The sequence below is a fragment of the Meriones unguiculatus genome, chromosome 3 (assembly GCF_030254825.1).
Source record: "Meriones unguiculatus strain TT.TT164.6M chromosome 3, Bangor_MerUng_6.1, whole genome shotgun sequence".
Taxonomy (NCBI): Eukaryota; Metazoa; Chordata; class Mammalia; order Rodentia; family Muridae; genus Meriones; species Meriones unguiculatus.
The window spans coordinates 67384207-67403274 of record NC_083351.1 but is presented as its reverse complement, the minus strand read 5'-3'; the positions used below and the strand labels follow the sequence as shown (position 1 = coordinate 67403274).

The following is a 19068-nucleotide window of genomic DNA, read 5'->3' as shown; positions in this document are numbered from 1 at the left end:
TTCTTTGCTGTGGATTGTCTCCATCACCACCGCTGAAAGATGTAAAATCCATCCTCAAGCTAGTGATTCAAGGTATAAAATCCACCCGAGGAAGATTCTGTTTTGAGGGTGGGTGAGTTACCAGATAAGACACAGGTCGGGCCCAGTTGCACCTACCTGTAATCTCAGCACTGCACAGGTAGGGGCAGAAAATGGAAAGTTAGGGCCAGCCTGTGCTACACAGTGAGACCTTGTCTGGAAAGAAAAGGTGTAAGAATGCTGAAATAAATTTGATTTGGGGTGTAAATATAAATACTTTTTATATGCTCTAGACTGTTTTATCTGGCAACTTTCCCATTGAGACATTGGGTCATTGCCACCAGCACTAGACCCTATAACTAAGTTTGTCCACACAAACTCATGGGGAATCTAGGAGGCATATTTTGCCATGGAGAAAACTGAGGTTCCAAGTGCTAGTGTGAGTTCTCAAGGTTCCAGAGGTGACAAGAGAAGCTCAAACTCACCCCTGAATCTACAGTCGCCCTTTATTCGGCTTCACCATGCATACCACTCTAATAGGCAAAATGATCTCTGCGAAGATAAGACTTGCACAGACATGGTCACAGGCATCCTTTGTCAAAGCATTGGGTCTCACCAGGGGCCATTCAGGGGCTTGTATGGTTTACCTTCCGTATGTGGAAGAAGCCAAAGAAGCTCTGTCTTATTCAAAATTCTGCTGCCTCCCAGGGGCCCAATTATCTGGGAAGGCAGCTGGCTGTCTAAAGTCGCAGGTGTCTGTGTGTCACTCTCCAGTTTCAGCTTGTTTTTTCCCCTATGTCTGGTTCAAAGACCAGGGAGTCTCAACAAGGGAGGCATGAATGTGTGTGTTACAATGAGTGGCTTATGAGCAAGTGCTATGTATGCATGCATGCGTGTGTGTGTGTGTGTGTGTGGTATGCCTGTGCTCTGTGGTCAGTGTGCTCAGTTTGTGTGTGGTACATGTGTGATGTGTTTGACATGAGGTATGTATATTTTGTGTGTGCGTTTGATCTGTCTGTGGTCCTTTTGTGTGCAAGCTTCATGTTGACTATGATACTATATGGGATGTATAGTGAATGTGTATGTAGTATATGCAATTATATATTGTGTTTGTTGGTGTCATATGCTTGATGAGTGATATATGCATGTGATTGTGTTTTTAATGTAATGTGCTTGGCACATGAAATGTGTGTGTAGGGTTTATCCTTAATATGCATGTAATAAGGGCATGTGGTGTTTGTCTGGTTTGTGTGGTATTGTATGATGTATGTGTTTGCTTGGTGGGGTTGTTGTATGTGTTGTGTGGGCTTGTGTCTATGAGCATGCTCAAGCATGTGTAGGGAGGAGGTTCTTGGAAGCAAAAGTGAGGTATCTCTGTGGGTGGGGTATGGAAAGGCCACCTTCAAATGAAAAGCTACGGAGTTCCTGCTCTTGGGCCTAAGGCCAGGCCATACAGCCCTGAGCAAACAATGCACTTCGATTAGCTGCCTTCCCCACCCACCTAGGGGTCAGTGAGTTCGAGCTGGGTGGGGGGAAGGCTAGAATCCAAACCTTGAACCCAGGACCTTTGTGCCCATTAAGCCAAGTGTTTGTCTGCTGCTGACCAACTCCACCTTCTCTGTTCTCTTCGGCTCCAGGAAAAGACCCCGGTTTAGACACTAGTAGGAAAGTGGATAACGTTAGCAAGGCTTGAATGCTTGGGAGCGTGACAACAGGAAGACAGAAGGAAGAAGTAGTTTTCTAACACTTTTCCCTTTTCTTTCTTGGCTTCCTTCACCTGGCCCTCTGGTTGGATGGGTAGTGCTACAGATAGAACACTAATAACAGCATCAAAATATGTAGGGTACATATGGGGTGGCTTGGGGGTCAGAAATGTGAACATCAAATTCTCTGTCTTTGCACCCTACATCATGTTCTTGAGACAGGGTGAGGCTGTTTACTCAAGTCTCTACCCAAGGGCTGATAAGGTACCCCCACAATTCACCTCCTGTCTCACAGTTGACAGTTATGTCCCTTTATGCCTCCTAAACTGCCAGTTCTGACGATGGCATTGCTTTATTCCCATGCCACCACTGGGCAATATTGCCCACTTACGAGAGAAGAACTGGTCTGGTTTGGTAGCACAGAGAGAGCCAAGGGATGCCCTCATGCTATCTGTGTTAGAGTCAGGGGTGCTCCCACCTTGTCACAGGCATTGGCCACAAGTTGAGATGCTTGTAATATCACTCTTTGTAAACCTATTTCCCTGACAACAAATCTGAGAAGACTTCTGACACCAAGCTTGCCAGCTGTCAGTCAGTCAGTCAGTCAGTCAGTAGCTCCCCCTCTGATGGTCAGCAGACAAGGAGGATCAACCTAAAGTCTAGAACTGGCCATGATGCTGCACAGGAGTAGCTCAATGTACCTGGTTATTCTTGCTTTGGGCTTAACCCCGCCTCCAACTCTAAGCCGTGGCAGAGGGGAGTGAAAACATTAATGGCTGCCACTTGGGGTCACACACAGTGGAGCTAGAGATGTTGATGAGATGCTATGTGTTTGCCTGTGCTTGTGTGTGAGAATGGAACTGACATGCCAGGTCGATGTGTTCGGCATGGTTGCTGAATCTGGGTACAGTGCATACTGAAGTAATTTATTTTCCTGTAGGACCTGATGCCAGTATCGCCCAATGCTTAGCAAGCTCTGAACCTCCAGTCCCTAGTGACAATTGCCTCCCCTGCCATCAAAGAGCAAAATCAGTGTTCACTGAGAGCCACTGATAGAGTATAAGATTGTGTGTGTGCGTGCGTGAGTGCGTGTGATACTTAGCTAGTGCATATGCAGGATTTGCTTTGAATGTATCATATATATGTGTGTGTAGTGTCCATGTGTGTTGTGTAAGTATACATGGAATGAATGAGTCATATGTGGGGAAGGCACATAGTATGTTTGAGGTGTGGTGTGTATCATTTATTACATGTGCAGTGTGTGTATGTGCGGGTATATAGCATTACATGTTATGTATGTATTTAGTGAATGCGTAATGTTCTATGGTAACATCTGTGGTGTGTAAGCGTGTGGTATGTGTTGCATGTGTGTCGAATAGCATGTTTATTGTATGCAGTATGTGTAGGTGTGGTAGAGTGGGGCATGAATTCATGTGCTTTACTATTATGTGATGTGTGGCTTGTGCACAAGCATGTGTGATTTGTGTACCTGTTGCATATTGCATATGTACATGCTGCATTGTGCTATGTGTGTATTTGGACCATGGTTTGTTCACATGTGTGGGTTGCATGTGTGTGGTGTGTGGGCTTGTGTATACCTGTCTAAAGCTTTGTGTAGTCTCTATGGAACTCTGGATTTCGGCTTCTTATTCCTTTCCAGCTTTTCCTCTCTCTGGTTCCAGTGACTCTCTCTGCCCAGGGTTCTTACCCTGGGCCCTCCTGGAGGGTGTCTGAAGGCAGTTTGATCAGCAGAAGATCTAGCCTGCTACTGGCTGACAGGTGGTGGGGTCTTCAGGGGTGAAGCTAGGGCAGGGCAGTGAGGGCAGCGAGGGCAGAAGCAGTGTTCAGTAAGAGTGGAGTTTGTTCCAGTCACTGGGTTCAAAAGCCCAGAGTGCCTGCTCATAAAGCCAGTGGAAGAGCCTGACAGGTTAGCAGGTGAGCGGGCACATACCACACAAACACACACACACACACACACACACACACACACACACACACACACACAGAGCACCACCCAGGGGTCACCATGCCTGACTGGAAGGCTGGCGAGCTGGGCTCTCATGCTGGCTCCTTCATGTCCCTACCTGACTGAAAGACAGTTTGTGCTGAAACCCTTCAAGGTCCTTTTCAACGCAAACATCCCGTGATTTTGAAGAAATGAAGAAATAGGAGTCAGGTGCAATTTCGTGTGTACATAAAGACACTTCAGTTTTCACAGGTCAGGAGGTTTAATTCATTGCATAGCTTTTGTACACTTTTCTCCCAAACATTCCTTTATTCCCCTTCTCTTGCTGTGTCAGTGGCAGCTATAGTTCCATTACTTTTCCCCGCAGTAAAGTAATGCTGTGATCATTTCTTGGTGCCTCCTGCCCAGGCCCCCCAGAGCCTCACAACATGAGAAATACTGCGGAGCCCACGCTTTGTGTTTCTGTGCAAAATTCTAGGGAAGGGCCAAAAGAAAGACGGATGAAAGCCCAAGGTGATGGCTGCTGGCCACTGGGAAGGCAGAGGCTCTGCTAAGCAGTACCGGAAAGCTACTTCTACTTTCTGAGGCATCAGTGTGTACGTTTGTTGACAGTAATCGATGCAACTTTCATGCCCCAAATGGATCGGTGTGTTGTAACAATGCTTTTGGTTTGTTTCTTTTCATTTAGGTTTCTTTAAGGCAGGGGGTCTATGTCAGTGCACAAGTCCGTTTTCTGATTTTCTCCAAGTAGTTCATGCGTTTCAAAGTCCACATTGCCCTATACTCCATAGGACTCACCCAGAGTGAACAGGAATATCTGTTCTCCTCTTGTCCTCTTACCTGCATTGAATTGCTCGATCGGACTCTGCCACCTTCCTACCCACGTTCCCAGGGGAAGATGGTTTGGCTCCACCTTGATGAGATTGGGTGTGCTCTGGGTGCAATGGCCATAGACTGTAGACTAGTTTCACCTTGAGAACACTCATGCTGATGGTGGTACCTGCTTTGCCCTATGATGAGTCTGACTCGTTCCCCAGTTCCCCACCCAGAAGATATCAGGGGAGGATATGAGCTCTGTTTTTGTTTTGTTTTGTTTTGTTTTGTTTTGTTTTTCAAGAACTTGGTGATGGGTCTTACGGGTTTGTGAGAGAACTTTGTTACTTTAGTGGAAACTCATGAATCCCAGGGACCCCACAAGCTCTGACCTCACTCACTCAGTACCAGGCTAGATGTGGGTTAGGCCCCAGAAGGGGCCCCCTGGAGATATGATGTGGGAAAGAAGGTGTCAAAGTCCACAGCCTGCCCCTGGGTGAGCCACTGGTCCCATTGGCCTTGTTTTCCCCAGACCTGTTTTTCGTGCTGCTGCTTCCTTCTTTGTCTTTCTTCCCCACCAACCATGAGGTCATCTACCTTCCAAAACTGGACCTCAATCTTCTTAACTTCACTCTCTGTTCCTGTATTGTTGTCTGCAGAATCAAGCAGGAGATCGACTGGAGAACTGAGCACAGACCTTCAAGCCAGTTAGCTCTGCCAAGCTCTGCTGACTGGGCTAAGGTGGGTTGGCTTGCTAGAAGAGAAAGGCAGAGAGAGTGCTTGATTTTTAGTTGTGGCAGCTGCATTCCAGGTCTGATACTGTGAGAACTCACAGGCTGGCTTTTACTAGTCACAGACCGTATGGGTTCCTAATACGTAAAACTAAAGACTCCATGTTTTAAGGGCCCCTCTTCCTCAGTCTATTCTCTGTCCTCTTAGGCCGCCTCCTTCAACTTCCCTGCGCAGACATGAACTCAGTCTTACTTGGAGCACATTCTTAGAAATGCTCCTCACCTTTGGTCAAGTCTAGATGTTAGTGTATAAATAACGCTGGCAGGTGCTCGACCAGGTAGGAAGGAAAAAGAGAAGGCAACAGGGTGAATCAGGGCAGACGAGCTTCTCATCAGCGTCTAGCTCTGGGCGAGAAGGGGATGAAGATTTCCAACCTAGAATTCCCTTAAAGCAACATAGGGAGGAAACAAGGTGTGCAGCTCTTCTGCTCAAACAAGAGTAAGCTGGCTCCCTGTTCCAAGGCAGTGTCTCTGAATTCCAGGTTCGAATCCACCATCTGTTTCTACCCTCTATGAATTTCCTGTTCACTCAGTCAATGGTTTGGAGAGGTAAATGTGGTACCATGAACCTATGGCTCGGGGGGATGGTCCAAAATTTCATTGTGGCTGCTCAAATCCACCACCCCCCTTTGAAAAGTGTTTATTTGTTTCTAACACAGCCTTTCAGAAGCACATTTTATCACTAATCCTTCTCTGATTTGTTCCCACCTGCACTTATTCTTTTTCTTTCTCCACCCTAACAAACTCAGTGAAAGGGCAGCCGGTGATAAGAACTCTTTCAAATTCTATTTATTCAACACAAGTACTCACCTAAATACCCCATCACCTCCGTCATAAAACAAAGCAAAATGCCAGACTTGTTAAAGAGTGGGGGTGATTGTTTAATGTGTATAGAAAGTGTAAAACTGTGAAAAGGAATTTCTCTTCTTCTTCCTCCTCCTCCTCCTCCTCTTCCTCCTCCTTCTCTTCCTTCTTCTCAATGATACTGGTCTAAGAGGTCTGAGGCAAAGGCATGGATGGATAGGGAAAAGACAACACAGAGAAGGAGGAAATGTGTGAAGCAGGGAAAGCAGTTCTGAGGCTGGGGGAAGATTTTGAGCTCTGGAATCAAGATGCAAGTCTCATTAGTGAGGGATTGCAGCTCTACCTGTGATGAAAAGGAATCTGGAGGTTCACTGTCAGCATGTTCCAAACTGCAAGTTATCGCCAAGCTGGGGCACAAGGGCCTGGAGAGATTCTAGGGTAGATACCTGAGCAGGGTGTGGTTGGAGACTGAAAGGAAAGTGAAAAGGCATCAACCAGGGGGCCAAGAAAAGGTGACCCAGCTAAGAACAAGGCAGGGCCTGAAGCCAAACAGCACATTCTCTAGGTGGCTGTTGGGCAATTCTGGGGCTACCTGGGCAGATAATGTGAGGTCCCTGGTCAGTCACTAAAATAACAGGAAATAGTGAGAAGGCTGGGTGCATGAGGAGGGAGACCTTAGTTATTCTGCAACTCCTGCCTGTCTCCTCCCTGCCACCAGGCACAATTCCAGGACAAGGGACAAGGAACTGTCCCATGTATACATCTCTATATACACTTGGCTATGGATGGCTGGACATGTCCCCTGTACTTACTCAGCACAGGTGTAACGAAGCATGCATGGTGCTATAGGGGCTAGGAACAGAACATGCCATAGCTGGGCATCAAGTGGAGTATGCAATGAGCTCTTGAAAGGGACCTGTCCTCACTGCCATCACATTATCACAGAGCCTCATGCTGCCATGGGGACAACTGTCACACTTGGCTCCCATTTGCTTTCGTTTGCTTCCTTCCTTTCTTTCTCCAAGGGGTCACAAGGTCTGAGAAGTCTTTCACTGTCTGGGTTGGGCCATATGCCCTTGTACATGGGCATATACAGGGAAACCACCAGAAAATAGCACTATCAGTGAGAGCTAATATTGAAATCACCGGTGCGTGGGTTTGTCACCAAGGTCATCTGCCCATTACGGAGGGCATGCTACTGAAGCACATTCTTGTGAGAAGTACCCCTGATCTTAGTATACCTTCAAAGTGTCCCTGGGTTTTAGAATTTTTGGAGAAGGTAGTGTCCCATATGCCTGGGTTGGATGTCCACCTGTCCATATTGACAAGGGAGATAAGTCTTTCCAGGAGTCCATAAGCCCTGGATTATCTTCTTGCTCTGATCTGTTCAGGCCTATGACCTCAACTGGACAGCCTGAGAATTGACTTCCTTGTCTTTACATTCGTCCTGCCCTGTGAACTTTATAGGGCTGTTGTTGGGATTAAAGGTGATAATGGACATGAAAAGATTTTATAAACTATAAAGTGCAGTAGGAATGCAAGCCTCTTGCGTTATCACCTTTGCTTGGATGGAAGTACTTGAAACTGATGATTTCAAGAGATAGCTTTCTGACAGACGTCAGAGCTGTCTCTTCTCAGGCTGCCTGTCTTATAATCAAAGCACTGGCTTTGAGGCCAGATATATTTGAGTGTAAAGTCAGATTCAGCTAATTTCTGGTTGGGTGATCTTGGGCAAATAGTCCACCTGTCTGAGACTCAACTTCCTTGTCCACAAAATGAGCACAGTAATAGTCATCTCACCTTTGGCAAGAAACTCACCTTTCTCTGCCCCTTCAATACCTGTTTGTGAATGAGTATAGTGAGCTAACTTATAGCCTTATGGGAATTAGATGAGACAGGTGTACAGGGCACCTGGCCCCTTTTAAATGTACAGTAATAAATAACTTGTTTTTATCCCTTATCCCTCAGAAGCAATCTTCTGTACTAGAGCCCTTTTGGAGACCATGTTAACTCCCATGAACAAACTCACCGTTCTGTTTCCGGGGAGAACAGGTCTAAACTTAGGCTGTTACCACCTATACAAGTAAGTTTCTGTAACACTCACTGCATATATCTTCCCTCATTCATCCTGAGGACTGTTTAAATATAACAATCAAGCACAATTGCAGGCACAGAAGAAATACTTGGCTTAAATAAGTATGTTATTTCCCTGATAGGCTTTTCTACCAGATCATCCCTACTTTAAAACTGTACTTTTTCTGCTGTAATACATTGTAATGTAAATATCTGTGCTTTTGATGACCTTAGGGGAACCCTGTGAAGGGGTTATTCAGTCCCCCCAAAGAGGTAGCGACCCACAGATTGAGAACCACCTCTCCAAGTGGTCTACCCTTTAAGCACCAGCTCATCCACCGAAATGCAGTCCAAATGCTGTATTATCTCCTTTGCACACCTTGCAACCAGATTCAACACTCCAGACTGTGTGTCCCACCTCTCTTCTTCTCATAATGCACAGCTACCGACAACATGAACAGCTTTCCTTCATTTTCCTGTTTCCTCCACTTTGAGATCCCGGAAAAAAAAGGGGGGGGTAAACCACACTGTATGCTTCTTTCTTCCCACTAGTGCACTTGGCATAGAGTTGAACTATGGTTTGTGAAAAACAAACTGTGCCAAGGGACTTAAAAATCATTTAGTGTGTGTATTTACTTTCCAAGGTAAGGTTAGGTCAGTGGGGAAGAAAGAGACCAGAATGTGGCAGGAACTAATGAGAAGAGGAATCCATGGGAGTTGGAGATGCTGGTCAGTCCACAGTTCACATACAAAGAAGTGTCTGGCCATCTGCTTCTGAAAGATTTATTGTCTTGGATGTGAGCAGGGCGCAGCAGTTGGGAAGAGGAGGGCGGGGTGCATGGAGCAAAGGCACCTGTGTCTCTAGCTACTGCCACCTTTTCCGATGTGAGCTACCCCATCCTAGGGACCTATGACCTAGTGCTAAGACGTGATCCTTGACATGTGGGACTGTGGTTTAAGGACCCAATTTTGTCCGTGTAAGGAGAAGAAATGAGGAGAGTTCTGCGAGAGGAAAAGAAGTATAATTAGTCGTAGCCCTCCTTTGCAGCTACCTTCTCTGAAATTGTTTTTTATGGGCAGGGGAGTGGTAAAAATGAGGGTCTAGGAGAGGACCTGTGTCTAAGGAGTCCCTTGAAAGAGGAGATAATTATCTATAGGAGTTATATTTTTTGACCCTAGGTCTTAAGAAAAGCTTAGAGGGACAGAGCCATGAACATTTTCCTGATATTTCTTTGATATTTCATTCTCATTCTTATTCCTTTTCCTTTATAGCCTTGAATTCAGGAACAACTGGGAGCTGGGAAAAACAAAACAAAACAGAGGGAATGAGACTAGACAGAGCCAGGCACAGGCCAAGACATTGCAATGCCTCCTTGCATCATAAAATCTTCGTCTGCACGCTTTCACATGCATGATACTATTTTGTCATCTCAACTCTGCCAGGTAGACAAGTCAGAAATCAAGATAATCACCGACTTCTATCCAAGTTCCTTCAGTTAATCCCATTAGCAGATATGGGGTTTGGAAGTAAGTCTATTTCTGAGTATATTATTCCTGAAAGACTCAGCTCTACAGAGGACTCATTTCATAGGAACAAGAAAGGAAGCAACTGCAACCGAGATGGCCTTAGATATGACTAGGACCTAAGGTGGTCACTGGCCAGAAATCCACAGTGGAACTCGGAGAAGGGGTCATGATGTTGTGATGAAAGCATTGCCAGCTCCATAGTTGACTTCATTGTTAAGCGTCAGGACTTTGGGTCCAGAAGGCAGAGAAGGAAGGGCAATTTGATTGAAAAATATTTCTCCTAAGGAATCACTAAGCAGAAACCTTCTACCTGTCAATGCTTGGGTAGAAAAGGACTCACATTCTATTTCCAGCTGCAGCTCATCCTTGCATAAGCCTCCACGCCCGCAGGCTCAATTGGCTCTAATTGCCACCTCTTCAATCCTGGGATGACAAAGAAGACCTACAAGCAGAGTTAAGAAGGTGAGTCCAGCCCTTCCCCAGGTGGCTCCTGCCGGACTGCTTTGCCAAGCACAGAGAGGGGACCACACAGCCTAAGCTCTTCCACTGGGTGACTCTACATATCACCTGGTCAATAGTTTTTTTCCTTGGATGGCTTTTCACCATTTCTCCACTAACCCATAAGAAACAAGTATGCCTTGGACAGAGAGGTAAATAATTCATGACCCCACACCACAATGTTCTCTGAGCTTTTCAGAGTGATGCCAAACTCCTGCAGGTCTAGTCCCTCATATTCTATCTTGAATTTCTTTGAGTATACCAACCCCACTGGAGATAAACTGATCTCTGGCCTTTTCTCTCAAGAGTGAAGACAGAGCCATTTTTCAGGTGCAGCGCACCCTCCTCACCAGACTCATGTCAAGTCAGTAACATACTGTGTAAACATCTGAGAAAAAATATCTTTTTTTTCTTTTAAGTTCTGTGACACCTGTACGAACAAAACATCCCCATCCCTCCCCTGCCTCTGGCTTGTGAGGCATGCAGAAGCAAGCATTTTCTACATTCTCTTCAGAAGAAGCTTGGAAGGGGGCAGGGCTGCAGAGGGCTATGGAAACCTTACTGGGACAGTTCCCCAGGCAAGATCAACCCAGTTCCTCTTACTCTCTTCTTTACCCCATCCCCTTCCATTTTTATCTCTAGCCCATGAAGCAGGCAACACATAACCATCTGCTCCCTGTTTTAACCCTTCAGCACTCTGGATTTTCTCTCCTTCTCTGGAGCTATTGAGGATAGACTTCAGAAACTAGTAGCTCACCCAAATGCTTCTCACAGAGGGCATCACTCATGGGTAGCTTCCAAAAGTCACACCCAGAGACCCACTATGGGGGGCTCCCCTGACATATCTCTCATCTTTCTTTTTTTCCTCTTCCCTTTTCCCTTAAATCCCCTGTTCCTACTGTCCCTTCTTTCTGCTTCCCCCTTGTTTTTTCTCTCTTTCATATGTGCATACACACAGAGACTAGTATACTTCAGTGAACAAAAAAGCCCGTAGATAGTGGAATAGACTCTTAAGAAGTTTGGCTTTGAACAGGGAGTAAAAACAATAGGGCAGCTGTCAAAAGGAAAGGTGGATTTGAAGACGTGTAATAATACAACGTACTTGATGTCAGAGTTGGTGGAAAAAGTAAAGGTTACAGATGACACAAATGGGAAGGGTCAGAAGACACAGTGATGACCACATCACTAGTGTCTGAAAATGCAGAAGGAGCTGGACCTGGGACAGTCTAGAACACAGATGAAGTTTAATTACACATAAGATGGAAGTGCTTCTACTATGAAAGAGAATACAACTTAGTCATGACTCGGCCTTATTAAGTTCCATACCACCAAAAGTGTCTGAGCATTTTTTGTGATAATTCATTGCTGGAATACAGCTTTGAATATATGTATTAGAATGGACCTGTCTGAAATTTCCCAAATTTTACTTATTTATTTTTACTATTCCAACAGCAACAGCACTTTTTTCTTTCTAACTGAGATGATGGTTTGACTGAGATGAGGCATAAGGATTGGAGACAAAGAGTCAATACATGAACATCTGTAATGGATGCTCTTGATACTTGGTCCCAAGTTCCACTCTACATAGGAATGGCCAGATCTAGATTACTACTGTTTACTTCACAATCTAGTGTAAAAGTGAAGTGAGAAGGTTGTGGATCATGGCAGCCTCAAGATAAAACGGGAGCCTGTGTTTTCAGGATCAAGGATGATTACTTGCAAAGGAGTAGTTAAGGAATAGAAGAGAGAAGGTACTATAGAAGAAATGTTTGGGCCATTCAAACAAAGGAAGACACTCATAAAACACACCAGGATACTAGTGAGATGCAAATACCTCAGACTCTGAGCCTCTGAAAATTAGAAGGCAGTGCAGTGATAAAAACTGCTCCATAAATAAGAGCATGAAAAGAGACTCAATATCCCCAGTCTTTAGGGAAAGGGAAATCAAAACTACAATGCGATGGCATTTTACACCTGCTAGCAGGAGCAATAAAATGCTGAAAGCCACTATGAGAAACAGTATGGCAGTTTAAAGAATAAAACATGGAGTTGTCATGTGATCCATCAGTTCAATTTCTAGGCATATAAATTCCCCCAATACCTTAGAATTAAAAACAAAGATAATTACAGACACGCATACTCTCTTCATAGTAGCAACATTCACAATAACCAGAAGATAAGAAACCTATAAACACCCATTGGCAGACATGGGTGAATGAAGTAAGGTGTGTGTCTACTAAGTCTTAAAAAGAAATGAAATTCTGATACCTTTACAGAATAGAAAAAAAAAAAACCACCTTAACACTATTATACTAAACAAAACAAGGCAAGCACAATGAAACTGGACTTATACGATCCCACTTAACTAAAGCACCTATAATAAATTCCTATACAGGAAGTAAAATAATGATTATTGAGGAGTAAAGAGAAGGAATAGCGGAGAGTTATTTTTCAGTGAATAGGAGTATCAGTGTCTGAAGATGAAAAACTTTTATAATTGAATAGTAGTGGTGGTTATACAATAGTCTGACTGTGCTTTATACTGAAAATAGTTGAAATGATAAATTTTATGCTATATATAGTTTTGACATAAGAGAAAAAGGAAGAGAAACAGAATATGGGAGCTTTTCCTCTTATAGCTTTCTACAGTGGATTTGGTTACTAGTTGGGAAGCAACTCCCCAAAACAGAAAGGAATTAGGAAGGACTTTGATGTCATCATGATTCCACATTAAGCATTATGGAACCAGGCAAGTCTTGTGGCTTACTTCTTTGTGTATTCTGTTCAAGACATAAGCACAGATGTCAATCAAATGGATCAGTTAGAACCCATCTCATCTCCTCAGTTGCCAAGTTTTCAAGATAGAAGCCTTGGAGGAACCCATGAGATGTGTACAGCAGTGGATGGCCACAGCTCATCTTCACAAATGCTGCAATGTGAAGGGTTAAATATTGTTCCTCAGAGGATATTCTTTGTATATCCTCCCACAATTCTCAACCATACAAGTCAGATTCTTGCAGAAGCAGCTCTCTTCTCCCTATCCCTTTCCTCTCCATAACCGTTCGTTCTTCCACACCCACCTCAGGCTAGGTCTACAGTAACAGGATCCTCTTTAGAATTGGTAGAACTCTTCTCCATCCCCCTCACCAAGGTCTAGTCCAAGATTCAAATGTCCCAGGGTGTTTCGACGAAGAATTTCCCAGCCACGGTGACTATTGCTGCTTAGGGATGTAGTCCTAGACAAAGAAGGTGTTTGGGGGACCACTGAGCCTCTAGTTAAAGTTCCAATCTCAGTCCCAGAAGGCTGTTTCTCAGAGAGCTGCTCCTGCACCTCCTCCTTGTCTGAAGGTTTGAAAGCTTCCACATAGCGAAGTACTCGATAAGGATTCTGGTCATGGTGGTGCTCAACCCTGGAAGAAAACAGAAAGAAATCACTAGAGGTTGGTGAAGATGGGTCATAGAACGAAGCAGAGGGACATGTGCAAGAAAAGAGATACTAGAAAATAAAAGGAGAGACCAGAACGGAAGCAAGAAGAGCATCTAGGATGGAAGGGGCAAAAGAGAAAGGAGTGAAAGCTAACCTGAGAATGAGGTGGGAGAAGTGAGGAAGTCAGCTCTGGAGAGTAATGGGATATGGGCTGAGCTATACGTGGCAACATGTCAAAAAAGAAAGAAAGAAAGAAAGAAAGAAAGAAAGAAAGAAAGAAAGAAAGAAAGAAAGAAAGAAAAAGAAAAGAGATTTGAGTGTCCTGAGGTTTACAGTATCTAATTCAAGATGTTGGGGTGAGGAGAGCCAGACAGGGGATAAGGGTTATCTGTTATGTAAGAAGGCAGAGTCATGTCCAAAGCATAGTGAAAATGAGGATAAGGAAATAACATGAGTAAACACCAGTGAAACAAATGGGACAGCCCATATCCACACCTGAGCACTTACATGTCTGTACTCCTACTGTTTCACACACCACTGCCCTGTAGTAAACACAGCTTGCTATTGTTTTCTAACCCCCCCCACTGACACTTTACCTCCCTCTCTCTCCCAACTCTGCAGTATTGCAATCCCACGACATTTCCTGGTTGCTCTCACTCTCAGAAACTCCATCTGCAGGTTTCACATACACACTGTCACATACCTTAAGAACCAGCGGTTCCCCAAGCCATACTCGCAGCCACAGATACCAGAGCGAGGCCACAGAAAACGAGGCATCTTCCTTTCCAGCATCACTGTGGTGGCCACAACCTGGAAGGAGAAAGAGCCATGAGGGACAGAGAGACACCAGGCTACCAACAAAGGAAACAAAAACCAGCTTGCTTAAGGAAGACCATGGAGGCCAATGGTAAGGACCACTGCTCATCTATATCAGAGCTTGTCCCGGAACCATGCTAACCTGGCTATCTCAGTAACACAGAATAGAAGATGTTTTTGTTTTTAACAAGAATGAGCTTTACATTATTATTCATACATTCAGAGAGTGAGTCATTCCAAACTAATGTGATTTCATCCCCTCCCCCACCATAGGAAAGCCACAGACCAATGACATTGACTTAAATAAAAATATTAAATAGGATCTGTATGATGTCAGGAGCGAAACAGGGCAGCTCCAGTTCAGGGACTTCCTAACAAATTAATAATCCATATCTTCAAAAGGGAAAGGTTTGATTAATGTCTGTGTACTTGGCAAGGACATTTCCAGTAGTATGTCCCATGCTTTGTCCTTTGTCCTGATCTCATTAATTAGCTGGATGAAACAGACATCAAGCTTATCAAATGTGCCTATGACACAGAACTGGGAGGTATACATAATCTGTATGATGACAAAAGCAATAGAAAATGGTTTCACCAAATCGGAATGTTACGCTAAAGCCAACAACACAAAAAGTAACAGAACAAAATGTAAAGTATTATCCTTATGCTTGAGGAGTAAAGCTCATTCATGTGACAAAAATCCAAGGGTTATAGTGATGGTGAACTTAGAGTGGGCCAGTTGTATATCTGGTCAAAAACTGACCCCATTTTGCATGTGATTAGCTGTAAGTAGTATTTCTTCCATAATAAGAAAAAGCCTCTTCTGGGACTTTACTGAGCCCACCAAACCAGGAACTAGTCTAGCATTAAGAGGATTATGAGCTCTTTGATCATCTCCCCTAAGGGGGGAGGAGGGGCAGCTTTACTAGGCCACAGAGGAAGACAATGCAGACAGTCCTGATGAAACCTACTAGGTTAGGGTGAGATGGAAGGGGAGGAGGACCTCCCCTATAAGAGGACTAAGGAAGGGACATGGGATGAGAAGAAGGAGGGAAGGCGGGGTTGGGAAGGGATGAGGGAGGGAGCTACAGCTGGGATAATAAATGAATAAATTTTAATAAATAAAAAAATTTAAAAGGAGGATTATGAGCATAGTGTACAGTCCAGGTGGATAAGGGTGAGAAGGATGCAAGGAGCTGTCAATCCCTAAAATAGGCAACTCTCTGTAATACATGCCTCTACTTTTCCTTCTTGTTGTTCCTTCTCTTGGTCCCTTAGTTGTATCAGCTTCTCTCTTACCTCAGGATTTCAATCATGTTACTCTCTCCTCCTGGGTAGATTTTCTTCTTTTCTCTAAAATGAGTATGCACTGTTCTCCTTCATTTAGCCTCCCCCTGACCCAATGGAGCCTACCCTCTTCATATAGATTATCACTTAACCACTTTCAGACAACCAGTTAGAATAGGTGGGGCTGCACAGTCAGTCTGTTCTTCTAACAGACTGGAGAAGAGGCCACCTCATCTTACTGCTGTTGCTGCCTCCACTGTTCCGCCAGTGACCTCATCTTCAATTCAAAAATAAATCTTCCATCTAAACTTTGTCACAATCCCATGGAACTTAGAATGAACTGTCTTGGGTCAAATATGCTTTTAATTTTATTTTTTGAGATGTTGGGAATCCAGCTTCCAACTTGGACATGCTAGGCAAGCACACTACTATTCAGCAGCATCTCCAGCCTAAAGGCATTCTTTTAAAGCCTGTATTATTGTTCAATGTCACAAGAGTCTTGAATGGAACTTGAGTCTTCAATGAAACTTGAATGGGACCATTAGACTTGTGCAAAGAACTGTACCTTAGCCCCATTCTCTTAGATGCCCACAGCTTCTTAGATGTTATTTTGTCAATCTTATGGGGCTGATTTACCTGAGAAAAGAGAGTCAGGCAGAACAGGCAGAACAGGGAAACTGATAGGATGTGTAAGGTAGGGACTGATGTATATCTAAATCTAGTTTGATTTTCTAAACTTCCTGGTTATAAGGATCAGCTCATCCACCCCACCTCTACAAAAAAGTTGTTTGGGTTTGGTTTGTTTCTCTTTGGGATCATGCACTTTCATTAATATAAACCCTAATCTGAGCTAGCTAGTCTTACCCATGTTTAGCATCTGTTATAAACATTCCTCTCTTGATAAAAGCATTTCCTAGCTTTCTACTTAAATTCCTCAGTTAGATCTCTTCTTAGCACAATGTACTGCTCTGTAGCATTTTTATTTCTTTGAGTATTCAGCCTCCTGTGAAGCTATTTTCTTGGGGTCTGTATTTCCTATACATTGGCCCTTCAACTGGAGCACTGAGAATGCCTGTGATAGTTAGGTTTTGTGTCCCAGATCCTAAACTTCACTACATATGACAGGCTTTTGAGGACCATTGCCCACTATATAATTATCTGGAGGATAAACAATGATCATAGTCAAATGTTTATATGAAACTCATGTAGAAGGATATGTGCTCTCTGCTACAGAGAGGGAAAAAAATCTGAGGTTGAAGAACAGAATTATAGCAAGATAGGTTTTTGTTCACTGTAATATGAATGCTTCTAATAATAAACTTTTCACATTATGGAAAACTCTTATTCTCTGAAACCTTACTCAAATACACAAGATAATAAGGTCATAATTAGACTAAAGAATAAGCTGAATGATTTTCATACCAATATATAATTATACCAAGAAGCAGCTCAATTACTTCTTTGCAATATTTGGAACATAGCTCCTAACTATAGTATTTGATTAGCTTATTGTGATACAAAGAAAAGATATAATAGAAACTTATATAGAATCTAACAGAAGAGAAGGTCTATATGTAAGAGCTACATTACACAAGAACAAAACATTCTTGTTCCCTGTGGATTCAGACTACTGGATCCACTTTTTACCTGTGATAAATAGCCCAACTCCATGTTTAGATCCTCTATTCTATCATGCTTCTGTCCCCTCCACCCACCCACACATACTTCAGGTTGATGTAAATGTAACTGAAGCAATAGCCTCTTGGGATAATTCTGTTAATCTACTAAAAGTGGTCCACAATAAACACATCCTACTGTAATGTTTCATTCCAGTTCATGCCTCTTTGCAAGGCCAACAGCAGTGAACTTACCTGTGCTCTCCAGAGCTCATCCCTCTCCTGGGCCACTCGCCAGTGAGTATCACCCATCATGGCAATGAACAGGTTGAGCATGAGTAGTGTGGCAATGATGGCAAAAGCAGAATAGGTGAGGCTGTACATGAAGGGCAGATCCACACTGTAATTGGCTGGGCCGTCAATGTTGGTGAGGAAAAGCTCGAAGGTGCTAAACATTGCTGTGGGGTAGTCAGAGAATTCCCCCAGATTATCTGGGTCCTCCGTCTGGAAAATGATATAGAAGGCTGCTCCGTCCGGGAAGGTGCAGATGGGAAATGAAATTGTCATGATAAGTATGGACTTGGTTACCCTCAGTTTACCTCCCTCAGTTCATGCACGTGTACACAGTACTATGCATTCACAATAAAGTTATCTTAGAGCTGGCTAAACCCAAGAATCCTGACTAAATTCAGTAGTATGGGTCATGATAATGCTCAGCCATTTACCAAAAACAATTATATGGGTATGGATATGTATATTAAGTTGTATAACAGGTGATGACCTTTTGGAAAACCAAATATTTAAAAGATAAGTCATAAGAGAATGTACTGAATCTTGAATGATTTTGAAGAATAGAGCTAAAAGATAAGGCTGAAAGAGCACCCTTTAATCTTCAAGACCTCTAGATAACTACCCATTTTAGAACTTGCTGGGCGAGCTTTGACCTTCACAGAAAAGTTATCTCTGACTGGTGTGCAGCCTACCACATGGCAGGTTATACTGGATCCTTAAAACAGCACTAGACCTTTTGCTTCTCTCTGTATGGGATACTGAAAATGTGGCAAGGTGATCCCAAGATCATGTAAAGAGTCTGTATGAACTATGTGTTTCCTTAAGTGAAATCACAAGCTCAGTGAATGTACAAGCAGTGATCATTTAGGGGATTAGCAGTACAGGGCATCTTTAGGAAACAACTCTCACTGTTCTCCTAATTGGAGTCTGTATGTGGGTAAGTAAATTTGCGGTAAGGAGAAGGAAGACAATTTACAGCAGGCCTCACAGGATAGAATGCTCCAGACAGCCTGTTTGATTCTTTCACACTTAAGGCCTTAGTTCATTTTTAAAATCTAACATTTTGTGGGAAACCTCATTGAACAGAGTAGTCTCTAGAGATAGTAACAGAATTTGGTAACTATGGGAACAGGGTTCTCAGAGATCTCTTTCTTTGTGCACCCTCATCTCTAATGGGTGATCAGTTACAGACATGAAAGACTGTGTTAAAATTGTAGGGTTTTCATGAATCAGACCTGAGTCTTCTTCCTATGATATGAACTCTCATTTACTCTATGCTCTGTTCTCTCTGCTGGCTTTTTCTTCCTCTCCTGGACTTTCTCTGCTGCTTTTCACTCCCCACTGCACCTAGTTATCCCCATTCTCTGAGTCTCTCATTTTCTGGACTCCTCTCAGTTTGGACTCTGCCATGTCTCAGGCTTTCCAAACTCTTAATCTG

General features: G+C 43.6%; 1 protein-coding gene across 1 annotated transcript in view; it reads right to left on the bottom strand.

Moving 5' to 3' along the window:
- Positions 1–5889: 5889 nt before the first annotated feature.
- Trpv5 (transient receptor potential cation channel subfamily V member 5) overlaps positions 5890–19068 on the bottom strand; it is a 32882-nt gene continuing 19703 nt past the window's right edge. Inside the window, exons 13-15 of the mRNA XM_021654135.2 lie at positions 17595–17863; positions 14324–14430; positions 5890–13603 (exon numbers count right to left, since the gene is read on the bottom strand). Of these exons, the coding sequence (XP_021509810.1) occupies positions 13306–13603; positions 14324–14430; positions 17595–17863 (674 nt within the window). The 3' untranslated portion in view covers positions 5890–13305. The remainder of the gene's footprint in view (positions 13604–14323; positions 14431–17594; positions 17864–19068) is intronic.